Consider the following 12,889-nt stretch of genomic DNA (forward strand, 5'->3'; position numbering starts at 1 on the left):
AATAAACTAAACAGTAGCAAATCACAAGGATTTGATGGCATTCAGGGGACTTACGGAACAGGCCAGTGAGCCTAATTTCTGTTCCTGGAAAACAGGTAGAAATAAGAACAATAACAATAATAATAACAAATTGTTCAGCACAGGAATGTACATGACTCTCTGGGGAGGGATCAACATAGCATTGTCAAACGGAAATCATGTCTCACTAACCTACTAGAGTTCTTTAAGGGTGTCAATAAACAGGTGGATCAGGGCGATTCCTTTGACATAGTATATTTGGACTTCCAAAAAGCCTTTGACAAGGTCCCTCATCTGAGGCTCTTAATTAAAAGTTAGGTAGTCATGGGATTACAGGGAATGTCCACTCGTGGATTAGAAATTGTCTTAAAGACAGAAAGCAAAAAGTGAGTATAAATGGTCAGTTTACAGGATAAAAAGAAATAAACAGCAGGGTCCCTCAGGGATCTTTGTTGGGACCAGTGCTGTTTAATATATTCATAAATGATCTGGAAAAGGGAGCAAGCAGTGAAGTGACCAAATTTGTGGATATTCAAAGTGGTCAACTTGGCAAGCCATGAACCTCCTGCACGCGTGAACTGGAAGATCAAAAACAAGCATGTTGAAATGGGACTACTCTAATAACACAAATACATGCAAGTGCAGTGATGTGCAGACTTCTGGGAAGGTCCTTCTGGGGTTCCAGATCTATTTCAGGGCATCTGATTGCAGGTAATCTTTCATTCTATAACCTCAGTTGTGTTGTGTCAGCTGTCGTGTCCAGGGGTGTGACCCTGGTCACAGAACTCTTTTGCACTTTAAGCTGTTTGGTTGCTTCTGTGTGACCATACCGTGGATGCCTGGGGTCTTCCATCTGCTGTAATCTTTCTTTTTGGCTCACTACCTTTCTTCTAATATCAGGTGGTACAATGCCAGCCAGTAAGTGTGGGCTATCCTGTACAATCTCAGACACATAATAGGGTTCCACTGACAAAGCATTATTGAAGACTGAAGTATGTGCAGGCCATCCACCTTTTCCATATGGTGTGAGTTTGCCTGGAGAAACCTCTTTACTGTCCTTCTCCCTGAGTCCATAGGAAATGCAGACATTGTACTATCCCAGATAAGTAACACTAGTACTAACAATGGTACTACAGCAGGGCCCCAGGAACCAGAAGGTATATTTCCCCTTTGTTTCAATGTCTTTTTTTTCCCACCAGGTATCGGGGATTCATTCTTGTGCTGACATTTCTGTTTTATACCAGTTACCATCTTTCTCGTAAACCCATCAGCATTGTGAAGGTAAGTGCAGTAACTGAAATGTAATCAAGGGTGCCTTCCAGTGGATATACCATAACAATGCTCTGTTTCTGTCACAACTTTCTAATTATCTAGTCTGCTGTTGCAGGGGCCCTGCTGTGCTGGAGGGTGCCTGCTGTAGTAGCTGTACTCTGCCAGTTGTAGGTCTTGTCCGTATTGCCACAGCAGGGAGTGGTTTTCTTGCAGCTATTGGGCATGACACATCTAGGAGGGAAATGAAGAAGCAGGGTCTTTTTTTCCTGCCACCCCAGTGAAGGAGTCCTCTTGAAGGAGGCCCTGACTTTTCACCCTGTTCTGTTTTTTCAGAGTGAGCTACATCTCAACTGTTCTGCATTGGGAAGGAATCCCACCAATGGCTCAAACAGCACCACATGGTGTGATTGGGCACCATTCGGTAAGACCCTATTTGCCTACTGGTTCCTTCTCCCTGCTAAGTGCCAGAGCATCTCTCCTGACTGTATGCTGTTGTGCTCCAAGATTTTTAGCCATGAAACAAATGGCCATAAATGATGGGGATGAGAAACAGGGAGGGACTGCTCAGGTGAAATACAGAGAAGACCAGTATAAACAAATACTTTCAATGATTAAAAGGTCACACAGAATAACCAACTAGGCAACAATAAAAAGTATACATGCTTTTATACTAATGCTATAAGTCTAACATCAAAGGTGGGGGAACTTGAATGCTTAGCAGTAAATAATGACAGTAATAATAAATAACATTGTAGGTATCTCCGAAACATGGTGGAATGAGGAAATTCAGTGGGATGTTGTAATACCAGGATACGAATAATACAGGAATGTTAGAATAGGTCCAGGGAGTGGAATGTTATACAGGAATGTTAAAATAGGTTGGGAAGTGGCACTCAACGTCAAAGACTCCATCGAATCAAATAAGGTAGATATTTTTTTCAACTGATGAGAGGTACCATAGAATTTCTGTGGATAGAAATTCTGGGTTTCAATAGGAACCGCCGCGCCCCCCCCTCTGAAATCTGGGATGTACTGTTGACCAGGATGGTAGCAGCGAGCTAGAAATGCTAAGGGAGGTGACAAGAAGAAAACCACCAGGCTGGCTTGCAGAGACTAAACTAGCTCTGAAACCAACAAGAAGAAAGGACTAGCTCAAGAATGGCCTAAGTAGTGCCATTCTTGAGCACTACAGGATTTGGTGCAAAGTGTAAAAGTGTTACTGACGGACAAGGTTCTTTGGGTAAATCCAATATCTTTTATGAGATCAACTCAGGTAGTTGAAAATATTCTTCTTGGCAAGCTTTAGGGCACAAACACCCTTTGTCAGGCTGAGGAAGCATCTGCAGATGGTCTGTGCTGTTCCTGGATGGACTGGTAAAGCAGCCAGAGACCAGTACGTACCTATGTAAGAAAGTCAGGCAGTTAAAATGTAAATTGAGGTGGTCAGTAGATTAAAGATAGGTGGAGGCAGAGGGGAAGGGGGATTGAAAAGTGGCTGTAGTCAAAGGATGAGAGACGGGAGGAAGGCAATGAGAATAGCTCATAAAAAGTGGAGGGTTTACCTGGGGAGTCAGATGTTAGGCAGGTTATACTGTCATAAATTCAATGTCTGTATTTAGTCCATGATTTTTTGAATCCCGTAAATTGATGAAAAAAATTCGTAGGCTTGTCTGTGGAAGGTATTTTGCAAATTCCCTTTGAGGATTAGAACTGAGAGACTGGAGAGAGCGTGGTTTTCTTGTGAGAAATGTGCCTCCACAGGTAATTGGGTATTCCTGTCTTTGATAGATTTCTGGTGTGCGCTCATTTTGGTGCATGGTTGTTGTTTGGTTTCTCCTACATATTTTCCATCGGGGTATTTGGTGCATTAGATGAGAGGTATTACATTTCCGGAGGCGCAGGTCTAAGATCCAGGAATGTTAATGTTTCTGTTGAGGGGTGTAGTAGTTGTGGGGGGGCACGTGGAGCTATGTTGGCAGGTAGGCCTGTGCGAGTTGGCAGTGATCTGATCCGACTTTGGATCCAGCCGCTTCGGATGCCAGGGATCTGGTCCGGAGCTCCGACCGGGTTTCTGCTTCAATTTGGCCGAAGTGGCTCCGAAGCTTCAGAGCCGCCTCGGAGATCCAGCCATAGGGTATAATGGGGAATCAATAAAATATCTATAACTTTGTTGTTTTTGTCTGATTTGGATGAAATTTTCAGGGGTGGTAGACTCTGCAGAGAGAATTAAGTCTACCAAGCTTCAAGAAGATCGGTGCAGGGGTTTGGGGGGAACTGTACCCCAAATTCTTGAAAGCAAAACTCATGTCACGTCTATATGTTACAACACAGGAGGGTCAAAACTGCAGGGCTGGTAGCTCATACTGAGGCCACAAAGCCTGCCAAGCTTCAAGAAGATCAGTGCAGGGATTTGGGGGGAACTGCCCCTCAAGCTGCAGACAAGCAAAACTCGTGACATAGGTGACCCTGTGTGTGTTAAGGCACAGCAGGGTGAAAGCTGCAGGGGTGGTGGCCCCTGCTGAGGCCACAAAGCCTGTCAGCTGTGGAGGAGATCAGTACAGGGGGGTCTGGGGCCCTGCACCCCTAGCTGCTGACAGGCAAAACTCGTGACATGGGTGCCTGTTCATGGCTGGATATGATAGGTCTGCCAGGGTTCCCTTGTTTGTGGATTTTAGGGAGCATATAAAAAGTCCCTTGGTTGGGTAGTGGGGGGATCAAGTTCTATAGTTTTTCTTGTAGTTCTGATGGAAATGATTTGATGGTAATTTTGAGCTGCAAGGTGAAAAGGAGAGTAGGATCATTCTCTGGTTTTTTGTAGTAGGTGGTGTCAGAGAGTTGTCTGTTGGCTTCTTTTATGTAGTCTTCATGGTTAAAGATAACTATAGCTCCTCCTTTATCAGCTGGTTTTATTACTATTTGATGGTTAGATCTTAGGGATTCTATGGCCCTTCTCTCTGAGGGGGATAGGTTATTATGGTGGTATGCGTTGTTGATTATTTCATTTTTCTGAAGCAGACAATATAGCGGTCAAGGTTTGGATTTTGCCCACTGTGAGGTGTCCAGTCTGATGGATTTTGTGGCTTTTTTTGTTTGTTTGGTTTTTTTAGGGGGGGTTGGGGCTGACCTTTTCCTTGATGTTGTCAAAAGTTGAAGTGTTGTTGGACGTTAATTCATTTCAGTTACAGAAATATTCTTTGAGGTGGAGGCATTGGAAGAATTCTTCTAGTTCTCCACATTTAAGTATTTTATTAGGCTGTTTTTCTGGACAGAAATTCAGACGTTTGGGGAGGACAGATTTTTCAGCTTTGGTAAGTGTGCATGTGGAGAGATTGATGGTATTTCAGGGTTGGTTTCTTCTTTCAGTTGCATCGAGTTTGAGGTTGGAACGTTGTACAGCGTTGGTGTTATTTCTCTGAAGGTTGTTTTGTGATTGGGAAAGCTGTTCCTGGAGTAATTGGTTCCATTTCTTCTTTTTATGTTGGATGGATGTTCTGGAAAATCTTTGGTAGTCTCTTCATATATGTTGTATAATGTTTGGGAAGAAGTCTGGATTTTTCTCTCTTAAATTGTTGTAGCATGTAGATTTCCTTCCTCAGCTGATTTCTTTTGGACTAGGTTAGGTGAAGAAGATGATTTCTAAGTTTCTCTGAAGCTCTCCTGCAAAGTTGTGAAGCATATTTGGAATTGGTGTAGTAGTCAGAGGATTGGAGATGTTTAGTCCTCTGGGACTGATGTTGTGTTTCTTGCATAGGTTTAGAAAATATATGTTGCTGTTGAGTCTGGCGTCTTTCTTTTTCACGTTGTGTAGCTTGCTTCAGTGTTACTGAACTGCTCTGCAATAGTGACCACAATGCAACTGGCTTTGACATTGACATCCATGTAGGAGGAGAGATGAGAAGAAAATCCACTACAGTAGCTCTTAACTTTAAAAATGGAGACTACACCAAAATGAGGAAGCTAGTTAGACTGAAGTTAAAAGGGGCCCCTAAAAGGATGAAAGACTTTTAAGTACATGTGGGAACTGCTTAAGAACACAATATTGGAAGCACAGAGCAAATGCATACAGCAAATCAAAAAAATGGAAAGCAGACCAAAAGAATGCCAGCATGCTTTAATGGCAGGCTCAGCGAGATGGCTTTTTACTATCACTTTGTAGTGTATGCAGAGGAGTGAGACTGTGTGCCAGTTTCTTAAGTCATGGGGGTTCCCCTTGGCAGGAGGGTCAGCATGGCCCTCCTGCTTGACGGGGAGCTCCCTACCCACTTCGGCCTCAGCCCATACTGCAGCATTTCTGGGCCAAGGACATCCCAGAAGGTGTAGTAGGTCTCTGTGGTCAGCCTGTCCATGCCCAGCACTTTGTTGGTGGGCATCAAGTGGAGGGTACCTAAGAGCTTGACCAGGATGATAGGACCCTCCAGCTGGTCCCGGTTGCCCACACTGACCTGAGGTAGTCCCTCCACAGGACCTGGCAGGCAGCAGTGTTATTCAGATTTTGTGAGAAAGCACCACATAGAAAGCTCTTGTCCTTACTCACAGCTTGTCCAGACCCATGATGGGGGTGCGATCATCTGCCAGGAGGCAGGTGAAGTATTTCTTGGGACACCTCTTCTGCTCCAGGGCATAGAAGAAGCCGGAGCTGCGGTCCATCTGTTGGAGGAGCTGGATATGTGAGTGGACCAACATGCTGCGGATGCAGCAGTTGTCCAGAACTCAGAGCTCCTTCCATCTTTCCTGACACTCTATGCAGAGAGACGGGTTATTTGGATCAGCAGCCAGGCACCTCTCTAGCTCCAGGACCTACCCCACAAACTGCTCCCTGGCTGTCTCCCTCTGCTGGGTGTGTCCCTGGGTGTAGCTGCAGTTAGAGAGGTGGAAATGCACCTTCCCCATGTCCCACCATCTCCAAGCCCAGGGAAAGACCAGCTGCTGCTCATGCCAGGCCAGCCAGAACTTCTGGAAGGCTGCCATGAAGTCTATATCAGGGGCGGGCAAAATGCGGCCCAGGGGCCAGATGCGGCCCACCAGGCCATTCTATCTGGCCTGCGGGGCCCCTAAAAATTTAGAAAATTAATACTTATCTGCTCTGGGCTGCCTGTCATGTGGCCCTTGATGGCTTGCCAAAACTCAGTAAGCGGCCCTCTACCCAAAATAATTGCCTGCCCCTGGTCAATATCCTCCAGCAGGCTGTTATTAAAGTGCCATTAGGCCGGTCCTGGATGTTCACACTGCAGCATGACCCGAGCATAGGTCAGATGTTGGTTGCTGAAAGGGGCCAGCCTGATGCTGGAAACATGGTCTTGGGCAGTGTTCAGCATGGAGATGTAAATTTGGTTTAACTGAGAGTGGTGCATCTGCTCCTCCACCCTGAGGTGGAAGGTGAAGGTGGTGGTGCTGTCAAGCTGACAGGCACACTAAACATCTACCATGGAGTGGTCCAAGCAGTAACACCAGGTGTGGGGCCCAGCAGCAACCCCACCACCCTCCCGTACATGTTCAAGGCATTGTGGAAGCTGTGGGCCCAATGATAATTCAGAGTTGGAAGGGACCTGAGCAGATCATCAAGTCCGACCCCCTGCCATGGGCAGGAAAAAATGCTGGGGTCAAACGACCTCAGCTAGGTGATTATCTAGCCTCCTTCTGAAGACACCCAGGGTCTTCAAATTCCTGGCATTGCACTGCTTTGGCCCCTTGCCTTGCAACACCAGCACTCTCACAGCATTGAGGATGAGCTGGAAGTCCCTCAGCAGTTCAGGGACTTGTTCAGGAGGGCTGAGTTGGGGAGGCATGGTGAGAAGAGCTCAGGACCCCAGCTCCTCCAGAGGCTTGAGGGGAACATGCCCCACAGTGAGCCCTTTCTCCACTGCCTCCTGGGTGGTGGTCTCTGTGGCAAGGAAGAACAACCTTTTGCTGTGGAACCTGGAGGCCACCACAGTCTTGTTGGCTCCCACTGCCTGAGCCAGGACCTGCATGTAGTTCATAAAGTGTGGGCCCTCTTTCTCAGTCAACAAGCACTTCACCCCATGCCTGTGGATGAGGGCTAGGAAGGAGCCTCTGCTGCCTGAGGTAGAAGGGGCAGTGGTGGTGGAGGGCCCAGGCTTGGGGGTTGTGGGTTTCCCTGCAGCAGCCTGGGCATAGCTGCAGCTTCCTTGCTGAGAAGCCATGCTGGCAGGGTCAGGGACGGCTGAGTGGGTGTGGTGCACCCTGATGAGGAGCACCTGGTCCCTACAGGTGTTCGTGGCTTGGGGTTGGAGGCCAGCTCTTTGCCCTTCCTACCCCCTGAGGGAGTAGGGGTGGGGAAGGAAGACACAGGAGGAAAGGGAGGCATGCTGATGGTTTACTCATTCTAACAAACACAAGGGCAGTGAAGGGTGGAACACAGGACTCAGCATACTGGGGACAAACATGGGTGCTGCTGAGGCAGCTGGTGCAGGTGGAGTGGTCCCATTGGTGGTGCAGGGTCCCCTCAGGCTACACAGCCTCCCTGGCAGCACCGGAGTGGGTGAAGATGCAAGTGCAGGTTCAGGTGCACAGATGCCACCCTGGAGGTGGGAGGGCAGTGACAGCGGCAGAGGCAGCAGCAGTGGTGGTGGTGGTGGTGTGGGGGCTAGCCTGACAGGGGAGCAGCAGAAGCCTCCTTTGGAAGGGCAACAAGCTCCACAAGGGAGTCCCCTCTGCAACTCTTGTCCAGCAGTACCTAGAGGGCAGTGGTGGCGCCCCCTAGTGGACACAGGAGACTGGGCCAGAAGGACCTATGGCCTGACCCAGTAAATGACAGTTCATATATCTATGTAATATTTTGTATGGCCCTGGGAGAGCTCCCTTCCATCACTCTGAGGATGCAGTCATGAGGCTCTTGGTCAGCACTGCATGTTGGAGTCCAGGGCCAGTCAGGAACAGTGACTTCTCAGTGAGCACCTGGCTCTGGTTCTTGTTGAAGTGGCCCAGGTCTCCTGTAAAATGTTGGGGCTGGGAGGCTCTGACAGCTGGGCAGAATGACTGACTGCTTGTAGAGCTGCCTGCCTCATTGTCTTCCCAGTCTCTGTTCCCTCTGTCTGTTGCTGCCCCTCTGGTTTTCAGTTGGTGGTGTTACTTTGTTTAATCTTTCGGGGCAGGGGTGCAAAGAGCATTGCATCCTGACCTCATTTTTTACCGTCAGTGGCCCAAGCCGCTTTCCCAGGAGGAATCAGTATCTAGCTCTGCTCTTTGCCAGTTTAAATATGACTTAACAGGTCACAGTCTAATGGTGAAACATCAGCACATTCTGGCAAATGACATGATTAACTCTTGAGGTCATAATATGTTTACAGCATGTTTACCTATCTCATTAGTGCATTCCCTGGCAGTTGGTTCCCAGGCCACCTGGACTGATCTGAGCCAAGTAGAGGTTATTAATCAGCTGAATAGCACCTAATGTGCTTGTCCCAGGTGCAAAGGGCAATCATACATCCATATGTAATGGAAGCTATCAAAGCTTGTATCAAATGCCAAGACAGTCTGGAATGGAGAAGGAGTCTTACTGTGCAAGTAGTAAGGTTGAGACTCCAGGCCTCAGCAGTAATCTGGGGTAAAGTGGCATAGAATTAAAATTAAGGTTGCATGTCTTAAACTTTTCAGTTTGGTAACCTCTTATTTAGAGTCAATTTGCAAACCTTTACATCTATCAAAAGAAGGGACAATAGAGTCTGAAAAGCAATATATTGGTGTATCTTCTTTGGGGAAAATTGTGTCAAAGGGTGAAGGATGGAAAATGTTATTACAAAAACTCAGGACTGTTTTGAAACTAAAAACTGATACAGAATTTAATTCCCCAGGTTGTCTCCATTGTCCTGTTTGAGCTTTGACTTGAATCAAAACCTGGAAAAAGGGATTGTGTTTTCACTCAGTTTAAATGGCAATTAACAAAGTAGCACTATTGTCCCAGTACAAGGTGTTAATTTGGATACTTGACAGGTACTTAGAATGGGACAATAGGTTTGTCCCCTTGTAGGATCCTGGGGTAAAAGGCTTTTGAAACTGTGTCATGTTTCTGGGCCTTCAGCACCGTTGGTCACGCAGGAATAATGTATTCATGTTTGAGCAGTGCTTTAGAGTTTAGACACACCTAATGCTATCATTATTAAAAAAGACCATGGAGAATGAGTTCCTAAGGACTCTCAGCAGCAGCCTGAAGATGCATAGGAGTAGTAAAAAGCAGTTTCTCATAGGGGTTGTGAGGACTTTCTGTGATGAAAGGTAAACACTGGGGAAGAAATTAGTGCTAGGAACAAGCCTAGCTTCTGCATCTCAAAGCACCCCCACAAGTGGATAAAATGGTAAGAATAGGCACATTGCATTTGTGGGAATGGGATCCTGAACACGCACCTTACTACTGTATCCCATGCTGACTTGTAATATTGTTAATTTTTTTCCAGATAAGGACAACTATAAGGAACTCTTTGGAGCCTTGGATAATGCTTTCCTAGTTGCGTATGCAATAGGGATGTTTATCAGGTATGGATTTCACAGGCTGATGGCATTTAGGGAGAAGAATGGTTACTATCTCCTGGGAATTTTAACTCCAATCTCACACTTTTTCCTGAGAAGCCTCACTGCTCCCCATTAGAGTTCTCTTTATTCCACAGCTATACCATGAGAACTTTTTCAATAGCAAAGCTGCTGGTAAGTGGAATAAGTTCTTGCATCAGGGCAGCATCTCTGCCTGATGTGGTGAGTTTTGGTATCCTGTCCGAAGGTAGTTTGGGTTTTTCTGATTCTGGACCCCTAAATTTCCCTAGCAGCTTCAGAAGGAATGGGACAGGATATGAAGAATAACCAGAACCTCTTTGGAGTAGCTTTAATTAGTCGGTCAGCCATCCCCTTTTACCCTGGCTGGGTTGGCATTTCCTTGGTACCTAAAAGCTATTGCACATTTGCTTGACAAATGCTGTGATCTGTTGGGCAAATTATACTGCAGAATGCAAATAATGGTTAAGGAGCTCCCTTAGGAGTGAGCTCCCATCAACTTTTTTTTTTTAATGTGGCCAGTTTCCCTTCATCTGGGCAGGATGAAGAGATCAAGAAGTAAGGAAAGCAGGTGCAAAGGAGGATGTTTCCTAATCTAGATAGCCTTTCTGCCCCTCTCCCTCCCCTCCCTACACACAGCTGGCTTCTGACTTTAGAGTTAGTATCCTGACCTGCAAAACTGGACTCCTTCTTGTGATTCTTGCCTGTTCTTTTCAGCCAGATTCGAAACTCTGTAGCCATTCATAATCTCTGTGCAAAAACTTGTCTCCTTTGGGTTTAGGCAGTTGATGCCAGTATAGTAAGAGTCATTCCAGCTTGGGATTTCAGCCACATCTTCCTGATTCTAGAATGCAGACATTCTTTGTGAGGTGTTTTGTTAAGGTTTTTTTCCCTTTCTTCATGGACTTGCCTTTTTCCCCACCCCTAAAAACTAATGTTGTGGGGATAAGAAATAGTTACTCATTAGTAGTCACTAGCTAGTAATAATCATCAATAAGAGGTGTTACCAACCTAGTTGTACATTATTCTACATGTAGTGAAATTCTCATCTACTGTTTATTACTTTGCTGTTCATAAATTTGGTTGCTTGGTTTTGTATTTGAAGTGTGTCCTGTGTATCTGAGGGACAGCTTGTTGTATTGATTTGGGTTGGCTGGGGCAGGGTCTGTGCCATGGATGTTTGATTTGCCTGGAGTGTCAGTGTGCCATACTTTCAGTCAGCACTGAACCTAAATGTAAATGGTAAGCTAGCTTGGGGCATGCAAGATGTGGCTTCAGCATTGGCCAATGTACAGTACCTCTTACAATATACAGTACTTCTTATAATGTACAGTACCTCTTAGAGGTACTAAGAGGAGAGGGGCATTCTAGGTAGAGCAGATTAAAAGGGTGTCTTGGTACTGGGACACTCTCAGAAATGTCTAGCCAGATGAACCTATCAAAAGTCATTGGTTCAGGGTCTGGGAGGGAATGATGACATTTCAAGTTTGGTTCTTGGTTTTATTTTTTGCCTAGAATTAAAGGAGCTTTTTATTTTTTCCAGACTATGTAGAGGTGGTTCCATCCTCTCAGCTTTACTGTGAATAGTGCAGCCAGGAACTCATAGATTCCACTGTGCTGGGCATCTAGGCAGAGAGAGCAGAAGCCTCCCTTGAATATATCTGAGCTTCCAGTTTCTGGGAGCTGCACAAATACTAGTGTCCAATGTGTTGCTCATCTCAGTGTCTAACCAGCTGATTACCTTGGTGTACAGATGTATTTATGGTCTCCCTCCTCTCTGTGCAGCGGCATTTTTGGTGAGCGCCTCCCACTGCGGTATTACCTATCAGGCGGAATGGTGCTGAGCGGAATATTCACGTCCTTATTTGGCCTTGGCTACTTCTGGAATATCCATTTGCTCTGGTATTTCATCCTCATCCAGGTAAAGAGACCTCTTTTCTTCATCTATAAGCCCTTAATTTACTACAACATTACATTCAATCTAAGCCATGGTTTGCAGAAGTCTTCTGTGCAGAGCAGGCAGCTGAATGTTGCAGCTTCTAGGGGTATCTCTTCCAGCCCAACTGCTGTATGTTTGTGACTGAGAAGAAATCAGATAGCTTTGCACAGCCCTAATAAAAGCTTCGGGTGCTGATTTGATTCAGCCCGATTCGGTGGCCAGATCTCCAAATCCAAATCGAATCAGGGGACCAGTTAAAAGGTCTGAATCAATTTGAAACTCTCTGAATCTTCAGAAAAGATTCAGAGAGCTTCTATGCTTCGGACAGTCCCTGGTGGCTGCAGCCTGACTCACAGCTGGTAAGTAGGGGGCAGGGGAAGCGGGCCTGGAGGAGGGGAAGGGACCATGGGGGGAGGCCTGCCAGGACCCATCCCCTGCCTGCTCCCCCAGCCCCCACACCATGGCTGCCCCGCCTGCCCCAGGTCCGGCCCTTTACGGGGAAAAAAAAAAACCCGAGGAAAAACCCTGGGACTCTCTAGCTCCTGCAGCTGCCTTGGGGTTTCGGAGGTCTCCTGGAAGAGCCCCCCACATGGTGTGGGACAACAGGGGTCGCCCCTTGCCAGGCAGGAACAGTGAGTCTGGGAATTTTTCTCGGGTTTTTTTTGTTTTTCTTAAAGGACCTGAGCTGCAGCAGGTGGGGCAGTCATCGGGGGACTGGGGCAGCCCCCTACACAGTGTGGGGCAGTGGAGGGCAGCAGGGATCGGCTCCCCGCCCAGCAGCACCTGGTGAGTCGGGGCTTTTTTTTCAAAGTGCTGGGAGCTGGGGTGGGCAGGGCAGCCATTGCATGACTGGAAGAGCAGGCAGAGGATGGTCCTGGCTGATTCAGTCGAATCGATTCGGGACAGTGATTCGAATCACTGAATTGAATCACTGTCCCCTGAATCGGCCAAAACCAAAGCAAATACTTGCCACTTCGCACAGGCCTAGCTTTTATGCACTGTTAGTTTAGTTGGGTTGTCAGTCAAAAACCAGATTCTAGGCCCCCTTGCTCAGGGAATGTTTGAACTTGCGTCTGTGACTTCCCAGCACAGTGCCCTAACCATCACACCTTAAGGTAGACATTAGCCCCTATTCACTCTCCAGTGCCCCTTTGAAAG

The 12,889-nt window shown here is 46.7% G+C and overlaps 1 protein-coding gene across 1 annotated transcript in view; it reads left to right on the top strand.

Moving 5' to 3' along the window:
- The first annotated feature begins 342 nt into the window (after nucleotides 1-342).
- SLC37A2 (solute carrier family 37 member 2) overlaps nucleotides 343-12,889 on the top strand; it is a 67,548-nt gene continuing 55,001 nt past the window's right edge. Inside the window, exons 1-5 of the mRNA XM_006035933.2 lie at nucleotides 343-404; nucleotides 1,218-1,299; nucleotides 1,624-1,711; nucleotides 9,702-9,780; nucleotides 11,578-11,713. Of these exons, the coding sequence (XP_006035995.1) occupies nucleotides 343-404; nucleotides 1,218-1,299; nucleotides 1,624-1,711; nucleotides 9,702-9,780; nucleotides 11,578-11,713 (447 nt within the window). The remainder of the gene's footprint in view (nucleotides 405-1,217; nucleotides 1,300-1,623; nucleotides 1,712-9,701; nucleotides 9,781-11,577; nucleotides 11,714-12,889) is intronic.

The sequence above is a fragment of the Alligator sinensis genome, unplaced genomic scaffold (assembly GCF_000455745.1).
Source record: "Alligator sinensis unplaced genomic scaffold, ASM45574v1 scaffold625_1, whole genome shotgun sequence".
Lineage (NCBI taxonomy): Eukaryota > Metazoa > Chordata > Crocodylia > Alligatoridae > Alligator > Alligator sinensis.